The 27,769-nt window shown below is 40.9% G+C and overlaps 1 protein-coding gene across 3 annotated transcripts in view; it reads left to right on the top strand.

Annotated features, from left to right (window-relative positions):
- GADL1 (glutamate decarboxylase like 1) overlaps positions 1-27,769 on the top strand; it is a 311,010-nt gene that overhangs the window by 250,764 nt on the left and 32,477 nt on the right. For all 3 annotated transcript variants that reach the window (XM_075587018.1, XM_075587016.1, XM_075587017.1), the window contains one exon: positions 3,800-3,889. In XM_075587018.1, coding sequence (XP_075443133.1) covers positions 3,800-3,889 — 90 coding nt within the window. The remainder of the gene's footprint in view (positions 1-3,799; positions 3,890-27,769) is intronic.

Below are 27,769 nucleotides of genomic sequence, written 5' to 3'. Positions count from 1 at the left end.
GAATGCCCTGCGTAACTCACAATATACCTTTTTGTAAACTTTACATTGAGACTTTGCACTTTTGAAATTTCAGTTTGCTATTTTTTTTAGCTATGAACTTGGGAGTGATTTAATACATTGTGACTTTATATGCTATTTTGAGGTGTGCACAATTCATTGTTGTGGCTATTTCTTCCTGTTCAAGTTGTATGGATTTGCTTATTTCATAGCAACCTGCCATTGTGCTTTTTTTACTGGGGCTTTTTTTTTAGTTGAAAATAGTTTTGTATTTTTGGTGTGCTACTGATGCAGCGGCCGTTATTCGAACACTTCACGCGTCATGTACATCGGAATCCCGATTTGAAACCGCGGGATGAATTCCAGCCTTCTCGCACTAAGATGCAAGCGCGGCGAGTGCAGAAAAACAAATTTTAGTATTCTGGCTTTTAAAAACTTGAAATTGACACAGTAGCACAGTAGCACAGTGCTGTACACATTACAATTCATCCATTTTATTGCAAACAAAGAAACAGAATCCATGAAATTCAAACAAAACATCCACGATAAGCGCGGGTGCCTGGGGCGATTGGCCGTGTTCATGCTGCGTGGGGAACAGCAGAGAACTCAAAATCGGCGCCGAGATGTGTTCGAATAACGGCCGCTGCATCAGTTCACTGGCTTTTTTTGCTTGTTAAGTATCCAACAATAAAAAAAATTGCAGGCTGTATTAATTATGAAGTATAAACATATACTGTATGTATCCTATATATTAAACAGACTGTCTACCCTCAAAGCCATTATTGTACCCACTAACAAGGTTTGGCAGTAAATCCAATACACAATATTTTGGAATACATCCATTGAACAGACATAACGAGCGCCAATAATTATGGTGGGGTGAGAATACATTATCCATGATGTTTTGATGCACTAGCAGGTACAATAACTGCCTGTGGATTAAGTAGTTTACTGAAAAGTACAGTATGTTTTAATACCATTTTACTTGTAAATGATATAGTACAACGTGTACTTTACACAAAGGGTACCTTGTATCTCTACTACCATGTAATCATAAAAATTCCTAATTATATGGTTACATGAGTTCCAACTACTATAGTCTGGATTTAACAAATAGTTATTAACAACCCCTTTTAGTTTGACGAGGAGTTTACATTATATTAAAATTATATGTCCACTGCTTCAGAGAACCCCTGGTAAGCTGGAAGCACAGCAGGCACTGAATAATATTAGTAGTAATAAATCACACTGTGTTCAGAGGTTTATTTTTCCCTAACACCTGCTAATTATATTAATGGGTTTATTTACCAAAGTCTCCAAGGGGCAAAATGTTGACAAAATTGGAGCAATAAGGCCCAGTCACTAAAGTTGTTGTACATATAAAGGCCCAGATACACTAATCTCTGTTAAATCACGACAAATAACATCAGGTTTCCTATATTAGTTATAGACGTTATTTTTTATAATTTAATGCATATCCACTTTATTATATGTGCTGTAGAAACAACGGCCGTTGCTTAACTTAATGGCCTGGGGAGAGATACTATTTTTGTACTCTACGAACACACTTCTCTAGGTAGAGAGACATACGCACAAACAAGAACACACCGGAGAAATATGCTAATTTAAGTCATTGGAATACATTTTGTGTATCTAAATTAGCATATACTGTATAGTAATGCTAAAGCTTAGTCCTCTACAGTGAATCTGGGTCTATGACTGCACCAGATTTTGAGAAGGAAAACATTATATATAGTAGCATTCAATAGCATATATATATATATATATATATATATATATATATATATATATATATATATATATATATATCTTAACCCTGGCTGTGCTCAAACCTGTGACCATGCAGCAAGCTTAAGCCTATAGGGAACCATGTTAAAAATGTTTTTTGAAGCAAAAAGTGCACTGTGTGCTCATTTGCATGTCATTTCCCAGAAACCCTTGCTGCAGTGGAAGTGCTGTGTGCTGGGTGATAATGGTGAAAGGCGGGGTTGCAGACCTGCCTAAGACATGCAAATGAGCATACAGTTGTATTTCTATTTGCTATATATATATATATATACTCCAGTTTCACCAAAGTTTTGCAGCTGGGGTTTTTTTTATCAAATAAACCCTTAACTTTTGTTGATGCCTCGAAAGAAATTGATAATTACGTTTAAAGAATAGATAAATAATATAGCTCTAGCCACCATTCATTGTCCTAGAGTACTGTTTATTCAATTCTGCATGGAGATAAAGTTGTTTTTACAGTTCAGATTTACAAAGATGTAACTTTTAACTATTAACATTTACAGGTAGATGTTTTTATGCAGTCAGATTGAAGTATTAATTGTTAAGAGTTTTTTTTCACATTTAAGGAGTCCATGGTAACCAAATTCCTTGGAGGGCTTCTTCAGTCTCTATAGAGTACATTTGCACATCTTTCACATATATGGTAGCGGACGAGCTCACAGAGGGAGCTGACGTACATTTTTAATATTCTACATAAAACATTACATTATAAGGAAAACATATTTTAATAAGAGAATATGATCTTTGCTTTAGGAATGTACTACTTCTTCCTGGCGAATTTGCCCCTGCTCTATTTTAATATGATATTTCACTATGATATTTCAATGTGATGAAGATGACAATGTTTCAGGAAGATGCCATTCATATCAAACTTCATGCAAAATTACCTTATTGTTATTTTTTCTTATTGCTTCTTACAGTAGCATCAACCATGTACGCAGGTTTGTCCAAAATTAGTATGCAGACATTAGAATAAAGAGCATGTTCACACAGTACAGGGAAAATACATTTCTGCTTTTAAAAAATTATATTTGAAGAAATGAGTACTTCAGTATTAGGTGATTCTCTTTTTTTATTTGGACGAACAATTGATATTATAAGAGAAGCTTTCGAGAGTTCTCCTCTATTCCTCAGGTCAGCAATACTGATTTACACTCCAAAGCATCACTCTTTGGTTTCACTAGAAATAAAATAAAATATATTGGACAGAAGACAGAAAGAGATCAGAGAGAGAAAGACCTGAGCACCAAGAAGTCAGCAGAAAGCAGGGTGGAATCTACAGTAAAAACAACATTGGCACACAGTATACCAGGTAGATTTTTTGTAGCTATTAACCTCCATAGAGATAGCTAGGAGAAATCAGTGCCATTGACAAAGTAATTTGTTCACCTCTAGCAAAGGGTGACATTAAATTCACAGATCTGGTCTACATTAAGGACATACTGTAGTAATCATTTGAAATAAAAACACCAAATCTATGGAATACAACTCACCAATTAAGATTTTCATATTCAGAAATTACTGTAGTTCAGCAGTGCGCAAACTCCCCGCGCCTGCGCCCCCCTTACCTGCTCCCTCCTCGGTCGCGCCCCCCCCCTCGTGTCTAATAATGTGCCAAATGACGCTGCGGGGTCATGTGATGTCATGTCACGTGACCCGCAGCGTCATTTGATGGTTGTGACATCGCATCATTCGGCCCCGCAGCGGCATTTGGGGCTGCATTGCCATGGCAACGTGTCACAGCCGGCTGAAACAAGGTTAGTGGAGTGTTGCAGGGGCCTCACGCGATCCCCTGGCATTAAATGAAATGCCTTGGGGAAGAGCGCGGGGCCTCTGCAACTGCCCACGCCCCCCAGAAGAATCACCCGCCCCCCCTGGGGAGCACACCCCCAGTTTGCGCACTGCTGCTGTAGTTACCTATGCAAATATTCAAATTGTTTTTCCTTTTTAACTCAACATGTTAATTCAACATTTTGATTCCCTTTTTTAATAGCCGGAGTATGCAAATATCTGCTTTTGGTACATTCCTCCAAGTTTCAGGAAAATGGAAAAAGGACCAGAGTACTGGCAGAAACTCAACCAGGTGAGTACTACGTAGTTAGAAAGATAATTTCCTATTTTTTTTCATATTTGAAAGAATATTCTCTGCACTGTATAGAAAATATTGTAAGTGCGCTCATCATTGTCGGGGCATATCAAGTTATAGACTCCCCCATGTGGCAAATGAGAATGAATGCAAGTTAGGAACTGAACATTGCAAAAACTGAAGAATCTGTACCAAATACTGTAAGTTATTATCTGCTCCAGCCTGAAATTTAAACTTTGGAGTCTATTTATTACAGTCTCCCGAAACCCGTGCAAAAAACCCAGAACCATATTTACCAAATAAAATGAATCCTGTGGTAAGCAGTTGGAGTTTTCTGTTGATAAATCTGGTGCAATTATTTTACATTGGTTTTGCACAAGTTTTGCAGCCTGGAGACTTTAGTAAATAACCACCTTTGTGTATATGAGGATTTATATACGTATACTGGAACATGTTTAATAATGGGGGCTGTTCCATAAGACATCTAGTGCCAAAAGACACCTTAAGACCCATTCAAATAAATGTTAAAAAAATGGTTGAACGTCAAAACATACATCTGAAACTGCATTATTTACCTTTACAATAAAAAATACATCACATCTGCCTTTCTTTATTCTTTTCCTTTCTCTTTTCTTCTTGATGGAGGGAGGAAAGCGTATGCAGCCTCTGATGTGCTTTATGATTCAATGCCATAACATTAGAGGGGTTTGTGAAATCCATCAGGGTATACATACTTTTTTCCGAAGAACAACATCAACAAAAGGAAAGGTGCTTAACTCAAATGCTTAGTAACATTATCGAATGTGCTGGTTGTTAAAACACACACACACACATACATATATATACTATATATATACTGTATATATACTGTATATATTTTTATTTTAATGCAGCTAGTGCCTTATAAATAGTGCCACTCAAAGCTACAGTGTTCCCTCTTTTCTTGAACAGATTTGTTATGATAGACACTTGTCTTAGGATAGTGCAAGCCATGTAGTTAGATAATATCCAATGCACAATTTGACCATTGTAACTAGATAATATATGCTAATAATAAACTACTGCATGAGTATGTGATGAACACTAGATATGAGAGTGTTCTTTTCTATTTACATGGAAATGGGATTCAGAAAAATGTATTGGCGTGAGAGCTCATACAGTTGCAGAATTATATTGCATATTGCAGTTGCCATATCTTAATATATAAAATCAAAGGTTGGTACTAGCTGCGGTGAATGTGATTGGTCCGTGGCCAGCACGACTGTCATTGCCCAAGAGGTACGCCCCACTGTGACACACACCGCCCACACGACTGTCATTGGCCAAAACTTACACTGACATCACTGACACACACTTGCACTGACAGCATACCCCCAAAGAAGCCCTGCAGAGTCATTGGTAAGTTCATCTCGCACTCTCACCCCTGTGTTTAGACACACACACACACCAATGCCCTGCAGAGTCCTTGGTAAGTTCATCTGACACTCTCACCCCTGTGTGCACACACACACACTTTACATATGCCCACTTTCCAAAGACTCACTGACGCGCGCGCAAACACACAGTGACTGACGCACACACGCTACATGAAGCTGTAAAGGAGGGAGGGAGGGGGGGGGACTGGATTGATGTGAATGGGGGACAAACAGAGAGAGGGGGGAGGAGGGAGAGAGGAACGGGAACATTACATCCCGGGCAACGCCGGGTCTTTCAGCTAGTCTATACTATAATTCTAAGTTGGATTCCGTCTGTTTGTTTGGTTGTATGTCCGAAACATCGAAATCTCACAAACAGCACCACATAGCACCACTAAACTTTCACTGTACATTGTGCTGCGGATTTGTAGGTCAACGCAACTATTTTCAGCTTCCAATGTGACTCACCTCCCAAATTATGGACATTCTAAGTTTCCCTCAGCTGTCCAGCAAATCTGTTAGAGCAGGAGCAGGGGGCGGGGGGTGTGGCTACTATGGGAAGGGGCGTGTCCTTGCCTGGATCGGGGCTGTGTCTCTGTATCTCTGTGTGTGTGTGATGTGTGATATGGGGGGGAGATGTGCCAGCGGGGGGGAAGGGGTGGAGATGTGTCAGCTAGAGGGGGGAGATGTGCCAGCTAGCGGGGGAAGATGTACCAGTGGGGCGGTGGGAGGAGGGACATGTGCTGGCAGCGGGGGGAGATGTACCAACGGAGGAGGGGGGGCTGGAAAATGTGCCGCCAGCGAGGGGAGATGTACCAATGGGGAGGGGGGGGAGATGTGCCGACAGCGAGGGGACATGCCACAGTAACACGGGGAGACGTGCCATCAGCAGGGGGGAGGGCCGTGGACATGTTCCAGCAGCGGGGGGAGACACACACAGACAGACACACATATACACACAGACAGACACACACACAGACACACACAAACAGAAACAAATCTCACCCTGCTCTACATCCAGCAGCGGGGGAGGGGGAAGAGCCGCTACGGTAATGAAGTTGCCTGTAAATGCATTTTTATTGCATGGGATTCATGCCGGGGGTCTCCGGTGCTGATATTAATGGATATCAGCTCCGGAGACTCCCGGGATCAATCCGATCTCCTTGGCAGACGTCTCCGAGCAGGAACGCCATCGTGGAAGGCAGGTAGGAGAAGTGTTCTTCTCCGCAGGTTCCGCCCGGCTGATGTCATTGTGCACAGCAAAAGGTGGGGACACCTCCACCAGGACGCGATGCCGGGGCGAGTCAGTCACCCGGGCGACCATACTTATGGAGCTTGCCTGCTATGCGGTCGTCTAGGGAAACGCAGCCGAAACCCCTGGGGCAGTCCATTCACCTTTCGGAACAGCAATGTTGGATCCCAGTCCTGGAACCATCGACATCAGGGCACACGGGCCCACAGCAGGGTCCACGGTGTTAACTTTAGGTGGCACAGACCACTGGCACCTCCAGACACATCAATAATGGCACACGGGCCCACAGCATTCGAGGTAGTATAGCTTGGCATAGCCACCTCAGTTGGCGTGGGGGCTCTGGGTTGAGGCACAGTTGCCTCGGCAGACACAGAGCTGGCAGGCCGCAGATAGATGGTGCCACAGTGCTGGCACCGTGCCTCTAGGCCGTGAGTGCCTCCGGGCAACCGGGCACCGCAGATGGACTTGGCCTCTGATCCTCATAATCAGGTTGCCACCTGGGAGGGAATAATTGGAGACTTCCAAATCAAGCGACTTATTAGAGGCAGCCATATTGAGGTAGTATTCAGCCGTTGTAGTAGTCAGCAGCTCCTCTCTCTCTCGCAGCTCAGTTGGGAATGACACTCTTGGACAAAGAGTGAGAGCTCTTCCTTTCCTGAGACAGTACCTGATTGGCTAAAGAGTATTTAGCTCCTCCCCTGGGTGGAATCAGATTAGGGTGTATCAGTATAAAGCTGACCTGGCTCTGGATGAGCCAATGAGCCAATCAGCATAAGGGGCGGCACCCACCATTTGGCACCCAAAGGATGCAACTATTTTGCAGAAGTTTGCTTCTTGGTGGGAGCTCCATTTTGGAACTCCTGCACATGCCACCACACGGTGACCGCCATGTTTAAGACACTCCTTGCACGCGATCCTCCGATCAGGGCGGGGGAACCACTCTTCTTATGATGCAGATGGTCTGAGGCAGAAGTTACCCTTCAGCTAGGCAAAACCCCCTCCAGTAGGCTGCACACGATAAGTTTCATTCAAAGTGCCTGTGACTCCCTGTGCATCAGCAGCTAGGTGTACAGAAATAGTTCCTCCAGCAGAGGTTCTGGAGACCCTAACCTACAATCAGGACCTCCCCTCCTCAGACACTATCTGCAAACTGTCACGCCACCCCTCTTGAACCAGGCACTGCTTCCAAAGGTTTCTGAACCCTCGGCAATCATCACACCCTCTCCAGGTGCCCTACACCTATCTGTCCTCAAAGTGACTAGACCAGAGCAATAGCAGTTGCTTCAGCATAAGATTTCTCATTAGAACAGCTCAGGAACTGTACCTAGCCCCCCATCCTTCTTTGCACTCAGTCTGAAAGCGTACTTTCTTCTGTACCTTTCTTTCTGTTTGCTCTTGCTGTAAAAGTCTGTCCTGATCTCAGAAGCGCCTCCAAATGTAGCACTGACCCTCCCCCCCAGTGGGAGATACACAGCTTCAACTACCTATAGTGTGGTGCGCGTACCTATTATGGTTAGGAGAGCTGAGCTGATCTGCGGTGATAGGGAGATCAGGACAAGCTTAGGTTCTTCCTCTGAGCTTCTTCTGAAGGTGCTTAGAGCCTCCAGCCATAGTGGCTCCAGGGTGTCTGGAGATCAGCTCCCACTATTGCATACTTCTTTCCCCCCTGCCCAGGGACTGACACTTAGAAAGGGGTATGATGAACAAGGGATCTTTATTGCAGTCACTGCATTAGATAATCCATAGCCAGCGGTGCAGAGTCTTAGAGGCTCCAGGCCTATAGATGGTGCTGACCCCAGGTATTAAAGGGCCTCTGTTGGTTTATTCAGATGTTCCCCCAGCCCCTAAGGACTGGGGGTTGGCACACTCATCCCCGATGGGAGAGACACACAGCCCTACTGGTCCCTTCCTCCCCCTAGACCAGGACCGCCCAATCTTGGGGTACTTACTCTCTGAGATCTGGAAAGGGAGGGTCTAGTGCCTACTCCACAATTGGCTGTATGCAAACACCAGGTCACCGCCTCCTCTGTCACTCAGAGAGTAGCAGGATGGGGGTCAAAAGCCCCAGGATTAACCTGTCATAGCTTGTAGCTATCAGGACTTACATGACAGGAGGCAGAGAGGAAGACAGGACCAGCCTAGGCTACATATACTTTACATACCCTCCTTAGTTTTTTTACTCATTGCGATATGAGTTGCATGAGCAATTGCATGGAAGTTGACCAAAAATGTACTAATTTTTAGAGATAACACCTTCAGTTTTCCTTACAACTGCTTCACGTATCTGGGCCATTGATAGCAAACACGTATGTGTAATAAACTACTCCATAACACTACAGGAAATTCAAAATTGTGATTAAATCACAGTTTTGCCCTAAAGCCCTGATAATAATACCCATATGCTCTTTTACTTCTATTCAACAACAAAATGTTTTAAAATATGTTTTTATTTTTGTTATGTGCATAAAATGTGTATCTGTATTCCGTTTGACTTTTATAAGAACCTTAACATAAAAGAAATCCTACTGGATTTGGCTCCGTAAAAAGAAAACTATGAGTGTCTTTTTTTTTTCTAGCAGTTTTGCTTCTTCTTTGAACTTTATACTGTATTTCCCCTGGAAAATGATGTGTTGTTTTGAAGTTAAATAGTTTTGCCTGAGGTACTCTGAAGAAATAAACCTGGTAGGTTAGATTGGATTTTTGATTTCAGTAATAGTATATCTTCTTGTAGATAAGAGAGTTGGCCTATTTTTTATTTACTTCCTTTCATCTAAAGAAAGCTCAAGAGTACCAGACATTGTTGGAGGAAATTATATTTAGTGGAAAGAATGTTACTGTTTGGAAGGCAAAACTAATGACATTAGAAAATATTCTACATAAGTTAGTCGTGCGAATTACTGTGTTATGGTTGCAGTACTTCATATAAGGAAAATTGAGATGCTTTTGATGATGATAAGGCTGCTATATAATAAAGATGTACGCTTGACCCCATGTTTTGCTTTAAAAAAATGTTGTTTTCTGGTTTTGTTTTCACCAACAGCTGTTTTCTAGTTTTTCCAAAACTCGTCAAAATATTTTGGTTTTGGAATTACGGAGAAAATGTGAATTTGATTAAACAAATTACAACAACATAATCTGAAGCTGTTTTATTTGCTTCCTTTTAAAGTATTTCTGTAATGTACAATCTATTTAGCAAAAATAAAGATAATAAATGTATACTGGTAGAGAACATAGACAAAAGTCAGATGGTGGGTGGGCCTAATTACATGACATATCCAGTAATAATTGTAAGTGTGTGTATGTGTGCGCGTGCATGTGTGTGCGTGTGCGTGTGCGTGTGCGTGTGCGTGTGTGTGTGTGTGTGTGTGTGTGTGTGTGATATCCAGAGGAAGGCAAACAAAAATCCCAGTGAAACATTTGCCAAATGTTTCAAAAGGGGACAAATATGTCAGATTGTTCCCTGGATCAAAAATCTTCCTATGTTTTAATTTGTTTCCTCGTGTATAATATTTTTTTTAATGTATCCATTGTATCTGCCATCACAGATGGAATAGAGGAACATCAAGACACACGGACTTAGCAAAAAGAGAGATTTAATGCAGCCAAAGAAACCAAAGCTTCGACTGCCACTATCACCTTGATAAATAAGGTTCCTCTATTCCTTCATGGTTCTTTGGGACTTGCAGGATTTTCCCTACTGTACATCTAGGATCCCTGGCATATTGAATTTTGAGACCTTTAGGAAGTGTGCCTGCAGAACACTGTTTTTTGGTCTGCCATCAGAGTCCCTGTGGGTAGCTAAGACCAACAGTTTGAAATAATATTTCGGTACTTAAATGTACTCTGTGATAATATTCAGTCCTATGAAGACTTTATTATCTGAATCTACAGTATTCAGTATGTTTCTTAAAAACTATAAGTTATTCTGAATAAGTGAGAATATATTTAGACCCCACATCACTATAAACATACTTTTTGATTTATCTGACTCTGCTACAGTGCTCTCTTTATAAGTACAGACATACCCCGCATTAACATACGCAATGGGACCGGAGCATGTATGTAAAGTGAAAATGTACTTAAAGTGAAACACTCCCTTTTTTTCACTTATTGATGCATGTACTGTACTGTAATCATTATATACGTGCATAACTGATGTAAATAACGCATTTGTAAAAGGCTCTATAGTCTCCCCGCTTGTGCACAGCTTCAGTGCAGGTAGGGAGTTCAACTTTGCTGTTCAGGACGTGCTGACAGGCGCATGCGTGAGCTGCCGTTTGACTATTGGGCGATATGTACTTACTCGTGAGTGTCCGTAAAGCGGGGTATGCCTGTAGTATATAATGCCTAGAGTTAAGGGCATAGCCACAGATGTAGTAGACATTATTGCACCCATTAAAGCGAGGTGCTGCGCTAATGTTAACTTGATATTTAAAGCCACTTTAATGCTAACAAAATATTTGACGTGTTAACCTATGCGCCATTGTAAATAACGGTAACACTTGTGTTATATCCTTAATGCAAGCCTGCATTAATTCATTTTCTCCTGAGGTATTCCACGTTAACGGGGCCAATAACATCTGCTAAATCTTTACCTATGTATTTACAGCAATAGAAATATTTAAAAGATAGAGATAATCTTTGTGACATCTTATTAAAACAACAACTACTCCCGTGATCTGTTAGGCTCTCCCAAAAGTTATGGGACAGAAACATACTCTGACTACTTGCAGATCAGCTATGATCCCATTATGTGGTAACCCAGACTTGCCCCCGGACATGACGGCTTGAGATTTTAGCGTCTGGAGCATGTGTGGGGTCGGGGGGATTTCTAGGTTGACAGATCTATGAAAACATAAGAAACCTAAAACATTCAATTGACTGACCGAGACATGTGGCTACATAACAAGGAGCTGTATTTATACTACCAGATTATAGGATTTGTCAAATCAAGGGCCCCTACTAAGGGACTTCGAAAGCTTAGGCTTAATATGGAATATAGAAAACCAAAAAGGCCTAAATTCCTCCCTATACAAGATGGTGCTGACCACAGTTGACTCACCAAAAACTACATTTATGACTAGATGGGAGACACAGATAGGGAAAGTGCTAGATGAAGAGGACTGGGAAGATATTTTTGAAGGGGTGGCAAAATGCTCAATATGTGTTCTCTTCAAGGAGAATGGAACCTCACTCCTGCAAAACCATCTACATTTTACAAAAACTCCTCTCCAATATGTACAAGGAGATGTGGCCACACAGGAACCTTTATACATATTTGGTAGCAATGCCCAGAAATAAAGAACCTATGACAAGCCTCTCATGACTTGGCACAAGATATCCTGGATGTCGATTTCCTTCTGGGCCTCTTGACAGTGTTCCTGTCGAAACCCCCAGAGGCCCTAGAGGGGGAAATAAGATGCAGTCCCATATGTACATGGTGGTGTGTTGTAAAATAGTCGGACTATAGAACAGGTTTAGAATTAAATAAATTGTAAATAGAGAGGCAAAATTGTCTGGTCTATAAATATTAGTGCTTGCAAATAAATGTGATATTCACAACCGATTCAAACTTGTGCAAATAATTTGCCCATCCCTAGGTCCTGGAGCTGAAAATAGACCGGTTCAATTCCAGAGCATCCCCTGGGTCAAATCGTGTTAAAAAGGAATTTCCGAAAATACATTAAACGAGCAACTGGGATTGCTGATTTAAATGTAACAAAAACAGAGAAGCCCAAAGCTACATCCAATGTGACAAAAATATACAGTGCAATACCTATATATCTCTTGAAAAAAGGGTCATTTAGTAAAACCCTTTGGCCAACACTTTTTAAGCCTGCAAGCCACTTCAAGGCATGACCAAATATTGCAGGTCCTAACACTAACTGATTAAAATTCTTATTTATCTCTATAGTTAGAGGAAAAATAATCACATTGGAACTGTCACTACCAGCTGCATGTCTATATATTATGTGGTAATTTTGGGGGTTTCTTAGAACTTGCTGGGTATCTGTGTGTTTATTGATTTAAATATAACACTGGAAGTTTCATATTTATAACGTGCATGTAGTTTTCATGTGTCTTCACTAGATGGTGTTGAAATCTAGTGGATCAGTTTCTACAAATGCTGACAAAATATACAAATAGAAACACAAGCTGGAAAAAAAAGTAACGCCTTATTTTTTTAATGAGCTATTTTCATGTATTCTTTGAAGTGGATTGTGTGCTACAAGGAAGCAATTTTATTACTTACCAGATAATCATGGCTTGAAACATCTCTTATGTGCTGACATTCAACCTTTTTTAGCATCTTTGATGCTAGATAAATAAGCAAAACATTGCAGTGTATTCTATTGTACACTATGGATGCAATGGTTTTATATGAGTATGTCAAAATAAAACGGATCATCTTATTCCCCAATAGTATTTCACATTACATACACTTATGCTTTTCTTGTTTAGTTAGGGTTCAGGGACTTGCTTATTATTACTTGCCACTTACATTAACTAAGTGAGTGGATCACTTTGTATTATAGTTTGTCCCAAAATATCACATATTTTAGTCATAGCGTCATACATATTTACTAGTAAAAACAAAACAGAAAGGCCCAGCGCAACATACAAAGTGACACAACATATAATACGATACTTTAGGGCTAATCTGCTCATGAGTAAGGGTCATTTAGTTAAACCCTTTGGCCAAAGTGTTATAAGCCTGCAGCAAGCATCAAGGCATGAATAATTTGCAGGTCCTAATACTACCTGGTAAAATTCTCATATACCTCTATTTTTTGCTGGAGGGAGAAAAACCAGACTGGGTCTGTGATACACAGGAACATGATAAAAACTGCTAATTGGAAAGTGGGGCGGAGTGAGCATTATACCCTGGGTAGGAGGGGCCACACCTCCAAACAACAGTTGCAATAACCCAGCAATCTCCAGAACCCCAAAACCCACTCTCACATCATATATACAGCATATATTCTTGTGTCAACAAGCAGTGCTACTGAGCATGGCCAAAGGTACAAACAAAAACAGAAATGCCCAGCGCAACATACAAAGTGACACAACATATAATACAATACTTTAGGGCTAATCTGCTCATGAGTATGGGTAATTTAGTTAAACCCTTTGGCCAAAGCATTATAAGACTGCAGCCAACTTAAAGAGATGACTAATTTGCAGGTCCTAACACTACCTGGTAAAATTCTCATGTACCTATCTTATTTATGTAGCATAGCCTCCGTCCGCTACCTTTTTCTTTGGTCCCTAACAGTATAAGTCCTGCTAGGCACAGGCATTGGAGGGGTTAATTCCTAAGACAGGCCTAATTTGCTTTTGTAACCTTGGATACACTTACTGTATCCAAGGGCGGGCCAAACAACAACCTGGGTAAATATACTGCCTGGGTCACATGTGGTTTATGTGATGCCTGCCAGTATCAGACCTGCCCTGTTATGGGGCAGGGTTACAAGCCCAACCCCAGTGTATATATATACTGACACTCTCCCAGAAATCAGTGTGTCTCTTTTCTCCCACTGTGGAGTGATCACATCTACCCTGTATCCCATAAGGGGATACAGGAGGAGCCCCATAAGGAAACCTAGATGGGTCTCAAACCTTAAGGTAACCTTCCAGGGAATGTGGACTGCTGTACATTCTGGGAATATGCTATAAACATCCATTGAGCCACCCAAGAGTGTGATTCACTGCCTTGGGATAAGAGAAGTGTCAGCATTGACCATCCTGCAGACACAGGATCCTCGCTGCCTGGAGGCACTACCAACAGAAAATAAGCACTCTGAAAGCCTGTCCTGATTCTCCTCACACCATCACAAAGCAACTCATAACCCTCCTGTTGCCTCACAGGTATGCACAGCACTAGGAAACATACAGGTAGCGACCCAATCTAATATAGGGTGGGGGTAAAGGTGCTACATTTACTAATACATTTTGTTACAAGTTTTTTTTAATGTATTCTTGTCAATATATTAATGCCAGACAGAGTGAGTCAACTGCTGGGAAACTGTTTAGCCGGTTTTAACATAACGGTACATTTTCATAGCGAATTACAGTGAAATACAGGAACTCCTAAAGCAATTTTCTGCGTATGAAATGAGTAAAAAAAATGTACTAATGATTTCCATCTGTTGTTGTGAGGGAACATAGTTTTACTGATCAGCACAACGTGATACTGACAATTTCAGCAGAGAACATGCGTAGAAATATGAATTCATTATTAAATATATAATGAAGGTGACCTGGCATCAAAAATGCACCATATGGCTTTTTTTCTGATAATTGTTTGTTTCTCACTCTTCAACATCAGGCATTTCAGTCCTGATGAATTATGCTACTCCAGTGGCACTTTGAGCTTTCATACACACATTGAACCCAATTTACAGTTTAGACATAATCGCAAAAATAGCAGTAGTGTTAAAAGTTTAGCGCTGCTCCCTCACTATTTCTGGATTTGCAACCTAATTTCGTTAGGTGCTACAGAGTTGTTGCATCTGGGTTTACAATAGATAATTAGATTAGCACAATTGGCTATGCATCATTTTACATCTTTATCAAACATATACTGTATGTGTGTGTAACAATTACGTCTGCATGACATTTGGACTTACCCTATTTCATCGATTCTAAAACGTCATCAATTCTAAGATGCAACTTTGATTTAATAAAAAAATTGATGGGGAGGGGAAAACATTATATTAAATGTGCAGAATTTTTTTCTGGGGGGACAGAGGGGGGGAGAGAAAGAGAGAGAGGGGGGGAGAAAATGGAGAGAAGGGTGGAAGGAGAGGAGAGAAGGGGGGAGAATGGGGGAGGGAGAGGAGAGAGGGGAGAAGGGGGGAGGGAGAGAGGGGAGAGAGGGGAGAGTGGGAGAGAGAGGGGAATGGGGGGAGAGAGAAAAGGAGAGGGGGAGGGAGAAAAGGAGAGGGATAGGAGGGAAGGGGGAGAGGGATAGGAGGGAAGGGGGAGGGATAGGAGGGAAGGGGGAGGGATAGGAGGGAAGGGGGAGGGATAGGAGGGAATGGGGGGACAGGGATAGGAGGGAAGGGGGAAGAGGGATAGGAGGGAAGGGGGTGAGGGATAGGAGGGAAGCGGGGAAGAGGGATAGGAGGGAAGGGGGGAGACGGATAGGAGGGAAGGGGGGAAAAGGGCTTGAAGGCAGGGGGGAGAGGGATAGGAGGGAAGGGGGAGAGGGATAGGAGGGAAGGGGGGAGAAGGATAGGAGGGAAGGGGGAAGCGGAGGGAAGGGGGAGAGGAGGGAAGGAGGGAAAGGAGGGAAGGGGGAGAGAGATAGGAGGGAAAGGGGGGAGAGATAGGAGGGAAAGGGGGGAGAGATAGGAGGGAAAGGGGGGAGAGATAGGAGGGAAGGGGGGAGAGATAGGAGGGAAGTTGGGGAGAGAGATAGAAGGGAAGGGGGGAGAGAGATAGGAAGGATGGGGAGAGGGAGAGAATGGAAGAACACACAGAGACAGACAGACACACACACAGAGACAGACAGACACACACACACACACACACACACACACACACACACAGAGAGAGACTGACAGACACACACAGAGAGACAGACACACACAGAGACAGACACACACAGAGATACACACACACACACACACACACACACACACACACACACACAGATAGGCACACACACACACACACATACAGAGATGTACACACAGATCTCCTTCTGCACGTGCAGCTCACACAGATATTTGACAGGGGGAGGGGGGCTGCTGTGAAGACATACCCCTGTCTGTGGGATCTCCACTGAACTCTCTGCACCTCATGGAGGGGAGGCGTCCATGATCTCTCTGCACAGAGGGGAGTGGGGCTCTGATCGTAACTATGCTGTTACAGTATGCTAAGACCCGGCTGGCATCTGCAGCATATTTCTCTGCACGAGGGGGAGGAGGGGGGCCCGTGATCGCAGACATTTTTGCTGCACACAGAAAACCCGGCAGGCATCTCCAGCAGCGCCCCCTGGCTGTTTTTTTTTTCCAGTACATCGATTGTAAGACGCAGACCAATTTCAGCCACGTGAAAAAGGGAAAAAACCTGCGTCTTACAATCGAGGAAATACGGTAAATGCATTAGTTATTAGTACACTCCTTAAAAAACTCTTTCTGGACTGACCCACTCTGCAACAACTGAGCTTAGCAGATGGAAACTTTGTAGCACAGTGATCAAAGAAACAAACTGCAAGCAGGCAGAGAGAAAAAAATGACATTTAACAGGAAAAAATTAATAAATAATACTATATTATCAACAGAAAAAAATGATTGCTTTTTCAGTGTCTTGGTCTGTTCTCAATAATATAAAGAATTTGCACATCAATAGAGCAGGAATTGCAGCCATTGCTACGGAAAATGCATGTTGAAAATGCAGCGTGCCTATAGTGTAGTCTGATTAGCGCCTATTCCCAATAGGTGCATAATGCTAATACAAGACAGGTGTTATTTAACTTGTGTACACCTATGTTGAGTTCATTAAAAAAATTGTCAATAGACACGCCTCCACTGAGCCTGTCGCGTTGTTATGTTAACAAGCCCCACGCACACTGACTTTTGCACCTATTTTTGTCCAAGTGTGAATTGGGGTCATATTGTTATGTGCTGCAAAACGGCCATTTGCACGCACATAATGAGTTTGTGCTACAACTCCACTGTTGTCAAATACCTCTATTTGAGCCCCATTGACACACAATGTACATAAGTCAATCAGAAATCCAGACTTTTCTAATTCTGTGCTATTTTCTTCTATGCATCAGCTTTTTAAAATGAATAATACAAAAGTTTTACATTTGATAAATAGCTATAATACTATTTAATTGGAAAATATGCATTGACTGGGTTATTTATTAAACTGTGATAGTGTCGATTGGGACACTGAAACGGAAACTCCCATTGATTGTTATTTCTTAGGATATTGAATAGTTATGTACAGTGGCGAGAAAAAGTTTGTGAACCATTTAGGATTTTCACACATTTCAAAACTAAAACGTTATTAGATCTTTATCTATGTCCTAATAACAGATGAAGAAAACCTTATCAAACAAATAACACAAAAACTTAATACGTTTTCAACATGTATTTATCCACAATTGATTCAACATGCCACAACCATGTGTGAAAAAGTACCTGTATGTGAACCTTTTGATTCAGTTCCCTGGTGGCATCCCCTTGAGCAGCAATGACTTCAACTAAGCATTTCCTATAACTGCAGATCAGTCTCTCACATCGGTTTTGAGGAACTTTGACCTATTCCTACTTACAGAACTACTTCAACTCAGTGACATTTGAGGGCTTCCTTGTATGGATAGCTCGCTTCAGGTCCTGCCACAACATTTCAATGGGGTTTAGATCTGGACTTTGACTAGGTGAAATTTCTTCTTCTGTAGCCAATTTTTTTGTAGATCTGCTTGAATGTTTAGGACCCACATTCTGTTCAGTTTAAGCTCATGGACAAATGGCCTGACATTCTTCTCTAGAATCTTCTGATACAATGCAGAATTCATGGCAGAATTCATGGTTTTGTTAATGATGGCAATCCATCCAGGTCCTGCGGCAGCAAAGCAGCCCCAAACCATCACACTCCCAGCACTATGCATGACAGTTGGGATGAGGTTCTTCTGTTCGAATGCAGTGTTTGGTTTTTGCCAAACATATTACGTTTGTCATTGAGGCCAAAAAGTTCTATCTTTTTTCTCGTCTGTCCAGAGAATATTGTTGCAGAAGTCTTGTGGATCATCTGTGTGCTCTTTGCCAAATTTCTTTTTAGAGAGCAGTGGTTTCCTCCTGGCTATCCTTCCATGAATGAAGGGAAAGAAGTAGGGCACTACGCAATTTCAAATTAAAGTGAATTTATTCTGCCAAAGAATCGATGTTTCGGTCAGTATGTCGGACTTTCTCAAGAGTTACTTGGATTATCTCACAGGTTTTCCCTGACCAGGAGCACCGGTAACTGTATCTTTAAATATTATTACTTTATGGTGTGCAGCATCCACTTATCTGTATTATATCCTTGCATGAACATTATTCTTGTTCAGTCTTTTTCTGATAGTTGAGTCATGAAAACTCACATTTGTAAAGGCGAGAGTGGCCTGCAGATCCTGTGATGTTATTCAGGGTTTCTTTTTGACTTCCAAGATGATTTGCTGGGTTGTTCTTGGAAAGATTTTGGTAGGATAACCGCTCCTGGTTAGACTGACTGTGATCTTGAACTTTCTTTATTTGTAGACTGTCTGTCTGACAGTGGATTGGTGGAGCCCTAAATCCTTAGAAATGATTTTGTAACCTGTTGGAGACTGATGAGCTTCAATAACTGCTTTTCTGAGGTCCACAGAGATTTCTTTTCATCGTCTCATGACGTGTTTCCACACACCTGTATGGTGAAGCCCTAACACACAAAGTTTCTGATCTCTATATAGGGTGGGGCCTCCCAAACTCACACCTGAAGATCTACCTAATTTTTTAAACACCTAATTCTAATTATCCCCTTTAATTTAGCTGATAAAACCAGGGTTTCACTTAGTTTTGCACATACTCTGACTCTTAATTACTCATTGTCTGTCTAATTCATACATCCTTTTGTTTCAAGATATGGAATTGATGAATATAAACCCTATTGAATATTTAAGAAAAGTCTGGTTTTGATTCAAGAAGGTTATCATGGAAAAACTATGGAATTTCCGTAATTATTATTGGAGTTAACAAACTTTTCTCGGCAATATAGTTAGAAATGTGCTCTTCAGAGCAGAGCAGAGGCAGAGACAGAGACTCTTCCTAAATGTTAAATTTATGTCTGAAGCACTTACTCCCATGATCTGTTATTTGTATTATATGTGATTTATATGATTGTCACGTGTATTACTACTGTGAAGCGCTATGTACATCAATGGCACTATATAAATAAAGACATACATACAAACATACAAGCCAAGTTTAATTCAAATATTTGTGCGAACGTCATTGCGAATGCTTAAACTTTTTTAGATTTCTTAAAGCAGCGATTCACCCCAGAAGCATATGCAGTCCTTGTACCCCCCCCCCTCCCCCAAAGTGAGATTGGGGTCTGCTTCTCTGCTACCCTATATTTGCGGTGGTGCGTATCTGGGGGCAACAAGAGGGCTGAGTGCTGTGGGGAGAGCAGGACAGATTTTACAGAGTACCTTATTCATGGTTGCAGCGCCTCCAGTCAGCATGGATCCTCTGGATGGAAGGATGGTCCATACTGACACCTTTCTAGATCCTCCGACAGTGAAACACACTGATGATGGTATAATGGTGTTTATTTGCAGGTACAGATCTCAGAGCATTGCATATCTTTCCTGTTAGGCCTGGTGATGGTAATGGTACTCCTCCTGATGCCTCCTAGTGAGACCCAGTGTAGATGGTACTCACTCCAAAGGGGGACATAGAGAGACCCCTGCTTTTGTGAGAGTGCCAGTATTTATACCCTTTGGGTGTGACTGTAACTCTGTCTCATAACAAGACAGATATGGATACTGATAGGTCATCACATCCAGTATGTGGCCCAATCAGTATCCACCCCTCAGGCTGACACTCTCTGGATGTTGCTAGGCCTGCCCTTAGATACATCCATGTCTCTAAGGCTGTAAAAGCACACAAGGCCTTTCTGAAGGAATTAACCCATCCACTGCCTGCACCTATCAGGACTTATACTAATAGGGCCCAGGAAAAGAAGTAGCGGCCGGAGGCTAGGCTACACATATGAATTAAACTCTTACAATCTTGCACGGTGGATATTTCCTGCAGTTTATTTTTATTTTTACAGTGTTAAAATGTTTCTTTTATTCTAGTGTCTTGGCTCCAGGGAGACCTGCATTTTGATCTCTCAGACACTTGATATTTCAACAGCTAATATCGCTTGAATGAAGTATAAGATTAAAAGTTTTTTTTTTAAATCCCCTAAAAGGGCAGGAGGAGATTTATTAAAGTAAATATATCAATAATATACAAAGAAAACCACAATCAGTGCAGACTGCTACTTTAAAAGCAATGTCAATTCATAATGAAGGTTGATGAATAAATGGTATGAATTTCTGTATTTTACATGCAGTCACAAATTAATAATTGGTGGCATTACACATTTAAAGAGTTTTACCAAGCTCAATTCCACCTTTTACTGTGAAAACAAAAGCAATTATATTTCTGGCCTAGCACTAGTATCCTCATAACACAAGATATCTTCACTCAGCGAAATGTCCTCTTGGGAATTATGTTCCAAACGTGAAATGCATTTCCTACAAAAGAGACATTATTCTCAAAGCAGTAACTGCATTATGTTGGCAGGAAAGCCTTCATTTCCCGACACTGAAGGGAACTAATTCTGCCAAAAATAATACTATCTGGAGAGTAAAGTACATTTATTTTGAATCCATTTTAACTGAGGCCTAAATGTCCCACCTGGGCAGTTAACTACGCTAACATATTTTTAATATTTTTGGATATTGAAATGGAAAGGTATTATTTTTGAACTCCATTTTCTGTTGGAAAACTTGTAAACAGGGTGTTATATGTACCTCAAAATTTGGATAGCTAAACAATCTAAAAATGAATGCTCCATAAGCTACAGTAAGAACTGATTGACACATCTAATATGCTACAGATAAGTGTGATAAGTAAAGTCTCCATCCATATTTCTATAGAATCTAGTGAAGGTTTTTAGTTGTTGTTTTTTTTTTCTATTTTTTAGTTGATGGAGTTCCTGACACTTTTTTAGATGTTAAATACATTTCACATTATAACTGGATATACAAAAGAGAGGTATTAGCAAGTAACAATAGTGCTTTACAGCTTTTAGATTTTTGATACAAATATTTTGACAGGTTTAGAATTAAGAAGTCTGACGAAGTAGCTTAGGTGTAAAAAAAACTCTCCATGAATTGGACAAACCTGATTCTCAACCAAATGTCATAATATGACCCTGAGCAAGCCGCTTTATGGGGGTTATTCATTACTCCCATTGAAGTCAATCAGTGTTTCTGTCCGATAGTGCCCCAAGCATCATTACTGCAGTTTAATAGATCTTCTGCCTGTCCTTCAGGGTCCAACATTAGATTGTAAGATCTTTGGGGCAGGGACTCAGTGTGTACAAAATTCTATATATAGTACCACATAAACTGTCAGCTCTATGTAAGGTGAACTATTATTATTAGAAGAACTGTTGCTTTAAAGTTTTCTAAGATTTTGTCCCCAATGTTATACTTTGTAATTCAGCTTTAGCTATTTCACTCTGTTTTCTGTATTCCTTCTGTAGTTACAGTGAAAAAGAATTGTTAGGAAAAAAAATCCAAATTGCAGAGAAGATTAATTATGCACAAATACAGATGAGCGAGTCTAGATTCTTAGCCTCGGGAATCTGAGCAAATTGCAAAACTTTATTTTGGTTTAACGTTTACTTGAGTCTTGTGATATTTATTTGTGTTCCTAAAAAAGCCAATAATTAGTAGCGGCATTGGCAGGGGAAGGAAGGGTGGTAGACGGAAGAAAGAGGCATGACATATATAACTAAATAATTATATAATTATTATTATTTATCAAAATAAGAATTAATTTGACTTAGGATGCGCTTATAGTCCTTGATATGGCGATGGCGACACTGATGTCACGCTGCGGTTGCTAAAAATAAAATGTAATTGACTTCCAGCGATTGCGACCAAGCCGTCGCTCCGTCACGCCGTCGCATCGCTCCTACTATAAGCGCACACGACGGATTCAATACATTTGTTTTGATGCGATGTTGCATCGCCGTCGCCAAGGCTATAAGCGTGGCCTTAGTGTTATGCAGAGACAAGCCACCTACAATCTGAATGATCTGAATCAGTCCAGTACAGACTAGTTCCTCCATTTGGGATTAGGACTATTGAATATTCAGATTTTATCATTGTTGGAGTAATGTTATTGGCGAAATGCGTAGGAGGAGACTAGTAAGGTGAGCAGGTGAACCCAGAAGGAGGTCTGAAACGGAGGATGTCTGAGAAGTGTGTGACATCAAGCAGTGCCACTGCGAGCCGGATACTGGAAGCGATAGGACGAGCAGACACAACAAGGATTCATGCTATTAAAGAACGCCAGACTCCAGCGTGTTCCACACAGTAACCGAGTGACTGATGTTTCCTGGTCCCCTATGAGATATTGTGATCTACAGTATATGCTTATTTGAAGCCTCTGTTTTTTGTCTTGTTTGTTTTACACAGATTTGCACACATTAATTTGTTTGGATATTGGACTTCTTATAGCCTCCTTGGAAGGCTTTCCAGAGGAGCTGCATCTGTTTTGGACTATTTAGTACTGATTTTTATAGTACAGAGCACATTTTAGTAATTGTTTGTTGAACACTATATTGTAATTTTATAGATATGATATTTTGTCGTTAATAGGCTTAAATAATTTGAAGATTTATTGCACTTTACCACGGCACAGTATACAGTATACTGATTATTTTTTTGTAGTGTTATTGCATTAGGGGAGTTAATTGTATTTGAAGGGCAAAATATATCTGCAGAGTAGCGCCACGAGACATATACCATCTGACCTGCCTTCTACATTTCCTCTCCAGAAGAAATTTGAAGAATATATATATAGTTGGCATTTTGAGGTGACTTTTACTAGGTATAAGTTAGTACTTAATATTACATTTCCTCCTCCCCCCCCCCATCTTATTACAAGCAGGACGTCCAACAGGGGGGGAGAGGTGGGATGACTATCCCGGGCCAAGCGGCTCCAGGGGTCATGCCAAAATGTGGGACCCACCTTCTATGCCAGGCCTCCTTATGCCATCGGGCCCCAGATCTCCACTGCGGGACGAGAAATATATGTGGGATGGAGTGAGGTGGGGAGATATAAATGGGGAGAGAGATGAGATTGTGGAAAGAAATCTATAGGGAAAGAATGAGTGTGGGGTGCAGGAGATATACAAGTGGAGAGAGTAAGTGGGGGGGAAGATATACATGGGGAGAGAGTAAGTGGGGGGAAGATATACATGGGGGGGAGAGAGTAAGTGGGGGGAACATATACATGGGGAGAGAGTAAGTGGGGGGAAGATATACATGGGGTAACTAGAGTAACTATGGTCTTAAACTTTCTATATTTGTAGACTATCTGTCTGACAGTGGACTGGTGGAGCCCTAAATCCTAAGAAATTGTTTTGTAACCCTTTGAGCATCAATAACTGCTTTTCTGAGGTCATTAGAGATATGTTTTGATCATGGCATGATGTATTTCCACAAAAAAAGTTTGCACGCCCCTGCTATAAAGTATACAAATAAACATTCAAAATGACTATTTCACACAATTCTCCGCCGGCATTTCGCCACAAGTGACCTTGTGAGGGGACACTCAGCTGTCGGCCTCTTCGCTGCTAAGGTAAGTCCCTAACCTTAGCCCTTACCCTAAACCCCCCTAATCTTACCCCTGGTACTAACACACTACTCCCTACTCTAAAAACCTTAACTCCTCACCCTTAAATCTTTTACGTTTACCCCGTACACTAACCGCAAAAAAATCCTACACTTAACCCCCTACTCTCATCACTAAAACCCCTATCATTAACCCTAACCGCTAAAACCCCTATAGTTAACCCTCTAACCTAAAACTAACCTAAAACTTACCTTCTCATTGAAGCGGCCGGCCCTGGAGGGCTCAGCAGTGGTGCGGCTGCATCGGATGGTCCCCCTGCGGTTAAACGTCGTGGGGATTTGGTTGCGGGGAGGCGGCTGTGACCAAATGGTCCATTCCAGAATAGTAATAGCAAAGTGGGGGGTGCAAGATTTTTGGGGGGGCGTGGTTGTTACAGAGGTCCCACGCTTCCCCGAAGGCATTTAAAATAAATGCAAGGGATCGCGCGAGGCCTCTGTAACTTTCACTTACCTGGAGTTCCAGTGACGTATCTCCATGGCAACCGGTGTCAAATGACGCCGGAGCTGTGCATGGAGGGGGGGGGGGGCGAGCCAAAGGGGAGAGGAGACAAGGGGCGCTTGTGGGTCAGTTACGCACCCCCCTGCCCTAAAGCACATGCCACTGTTTTAAGTCCTGGTATTTTCATATTGCTTTATTTCCAACATGCAATAGATACAATCATAGGTTACAAATTGGCAAATAACTTTTATAGCTTGCCCAGTGCCTAGACTTTCCACATGACTTGTTTTTAAAAGAATTGTAATGCAACAAGCAAAGTGAACAGGAATGTATCTGGAAACAATACAAGCACTCTGGGATCAACACAAATTACCTTGCAAGGCAGAAAAGGAAAAAGTGATGGAATAAATTGGATCATTACTGTATATTGTTATCTATTAACATGGGGCTTATGTTTAAATAGTGCGGGTATGAATGATAAGTTACAGGCACTTCCCAGTGTTACCTTTAGCAATGGAATCTTAACTCAAGCGACATTGCTAACAAATGAGCCTACATTAAACAATACCAAGCTATTTTTCATACATAATGAATGCAGTGAGAATAAACGGACACGCATGAATTATATTCAGTTTACACAATGTTGCAAAATGTTGTGTTTTCCTTGTAAAACGAGTCTTGCTGTGCTAGACTTATACTATGATGTCATTTGTAGGAAATGTCACCAAATACTGATTTGTTTGATACTGGTAGTCAGCATGGTAAAGAAATAGGCAGGTGGACAGAGAACAGATAGACAGGAAGAAAGATCTGGAGGACAGAAAGTGAAATGGATTGTGACACAGATGCAGACCCGAGCAATGCATTCATTGTAATCAAAGAATTAGTATTTGCTTTCCACTAATACTTTCAGTAATGGATAAAGTATTGCCTACAAAGCCTTACATGAAAAGAATCTGTACTGATGACTCACACTATTGTTTTGTGGTTGATATTGTCAGCAATTATTTAACGGCCTTAAATAGTCTTCCGGTGTACAGTGTTGGGCAGCTACTAAAATGTTACATTGTAACATCCACAGGATGTTTAATAAGTAACTGTGAGATTGTTCACTATTAAGTAATTTGGGCAAATTGGCAATGTAATTATTTTTATATTATATATATATATATAATATATATATGGAGTTTTTTTAATACGTTGTCAATTTTCCTTAAGTTTTCCTTCTGATATCAATTGAAAAGCTTATACTGTATTTCTGTCAAATTTGAATTCAGTTGCTTTACATCTTTTTAGACATACGTAGGTAATTGAAAATATCAACCTGAAAACCTTTTTTTTTTTTTTTTACAGTTTTGTTTTATTAAGGGTTTTTATACTGGATAACTATGATAAACCAAGAAATGATTTAGTTCTGAAAGCCTTATGACAGATTGGAGGATCCTAGGTATTTGATATAATGATAATCTTAGTATATTGTAAACATGAAGAGCTTCAATGTGGCAGAAAATAATAAGCACACTGGCACACATTGAGGCATATTTATCAAGTGGTGGTATTCTAGGACAATTAAATTGCTCCAGATTTGACTTTCTTGATAGATAAAGTGCAGTTTAGTGTAGTAGAATTGCTCCACTTTTGTCTTGATATGTACAGTAAGCCCCCAATGAGATGTTTTTGCTCATTAGATCCTTGCAACTATTTATTGAGATCAGCTGTGACAAATAAGTGGGATTTCTTTCCAAAAATAGTTGCTGAATGCAGGAGAACCCTCATTTTAATATCAAAGGAAATTGTATGAAGTAGTAACATGTGAAAATAAAGTGGATCAGTTATAGTAAATATGATGCAATGATTAATAGAGTTTGATCAAAACGTCAGTGTCCTTTTTCAATGTTTGCTTATCATGCTAATGGCATAAATACAGCAAAATGCAGTAGTACTCCATAAACATGTTAGATATAGGGATCAGTAGCTCTCCCCTGAACTGGGAGAGTATTGTGTGGCCTCTCCCAAGCATTATATCTGCAGTGCGGGAATCTTTTAAAATAGTATTCATGGAGTGTGTGGTTCATTTTACAATTTGCTATTAAACAAAACATTGGAGCATTAATCATCTCCGTATAAATGTTGGATATATATATTTATATTTATGCTGTAGCTTCATTATTATGATTCTTAGGGCCAGAACTTTACATATACAATTAAATTCATCCATAACCTTAACCCAGTAGTGGGACCCTCATAAAGATGTGCCCCCACAAGCGAACTTAAGTAGGTTAGATTTTGTTGTGTACCTACTGTCACTGTTTGGGAACAGCTTGATACCAGATACATAAGAGCACCCCCATACATATATAAAGCAATACAGTATATATATTTCATGTACATTATTTATCTAGTTGTGTCTCATATACCTTTTTGTTTTCAAATTGAGCTGTAAAAGCACCAGAAAGTTTCTGCCCACAAGCAACGAAACCAGATACTTATGAAACTTATACTACAAAACATTATGTACAGAAATCTAGCCACAGAATAGACACAACCTGTAGCTTTACTATGTTATATGTCCCATAGCCTATAACCTTTTCCTAGTACTAACTATCATGCTATAAGTATCATATAACCTACAAAACCATGACACACAGCAAAACTGTGGTTCAACTTTCCAGAACGATCAAATGTGCTAGTCGCCAATGAGTTACTGACATGATCTTTATATAGTTTCTGTAAAGTTCAACAAGAAGTTTTGTTAATTATACACAACCCAAGAGTAGAATTTATAATTGTATTCTGGATGAATTTACCAGACTGGAATTTTATTTCAGAGGATTGTAATCAGTTCTACTTGTTTAAGCTCCCCTAAGACACATCCACTGGTGATCTACAGCAGGGCTACGCAAACTGGGGGCGCAAGATTTTTCTGGAGGGTTGCGGCGGTTGCAGAGGCCCCGCACTCCTCCCCAAGGCATTTAAATTAAATTCCGGGGGACTGCTCAAGGCCTCTGCAACTCAACTTCCCGAGATTCAGAGGCTTGGTGTGATGCGACGTTATGGCAAAGCGGCATCAAATTACGCCACGTGGTCATGTGACATCATGTCACGTGACCCTGCTGCATCATTTGATGCCGGCAAAAATGTAACAGGGGCCCGAGCACTGGGGGGAGCAGCTCCAAAATTTTGTGCACCCCTGATTTACAGTACTGACTGGAAGGATACATTGGAGTTAAGAGGTTATTTAATAAACTGTGATAGTGCCGATCATGGAATTATCACACAGAAACTCCTGCTAAAGTTAATGGAAGTTTAA

This window comes from Ascaphus truei, chromosome 2, assembly GCF_040206685.1.
Source record: "Ascaphus truei isolate aAscTru1 chromosome 2, aAscTru1.hap1, whole genome shotgun sequence".
NCBI classification, from domain to species: Eukaryota; Metazoa; Chordata; class Amphibia; order Anura; family Ascaphidae; genus Ascaphus; species Ascaphus truei.
The sequence above is the reverse complement of the archived record's forward strand: the minus strand, read 5'-3'. Positions and strand labels throughout refer to the sequence as shown.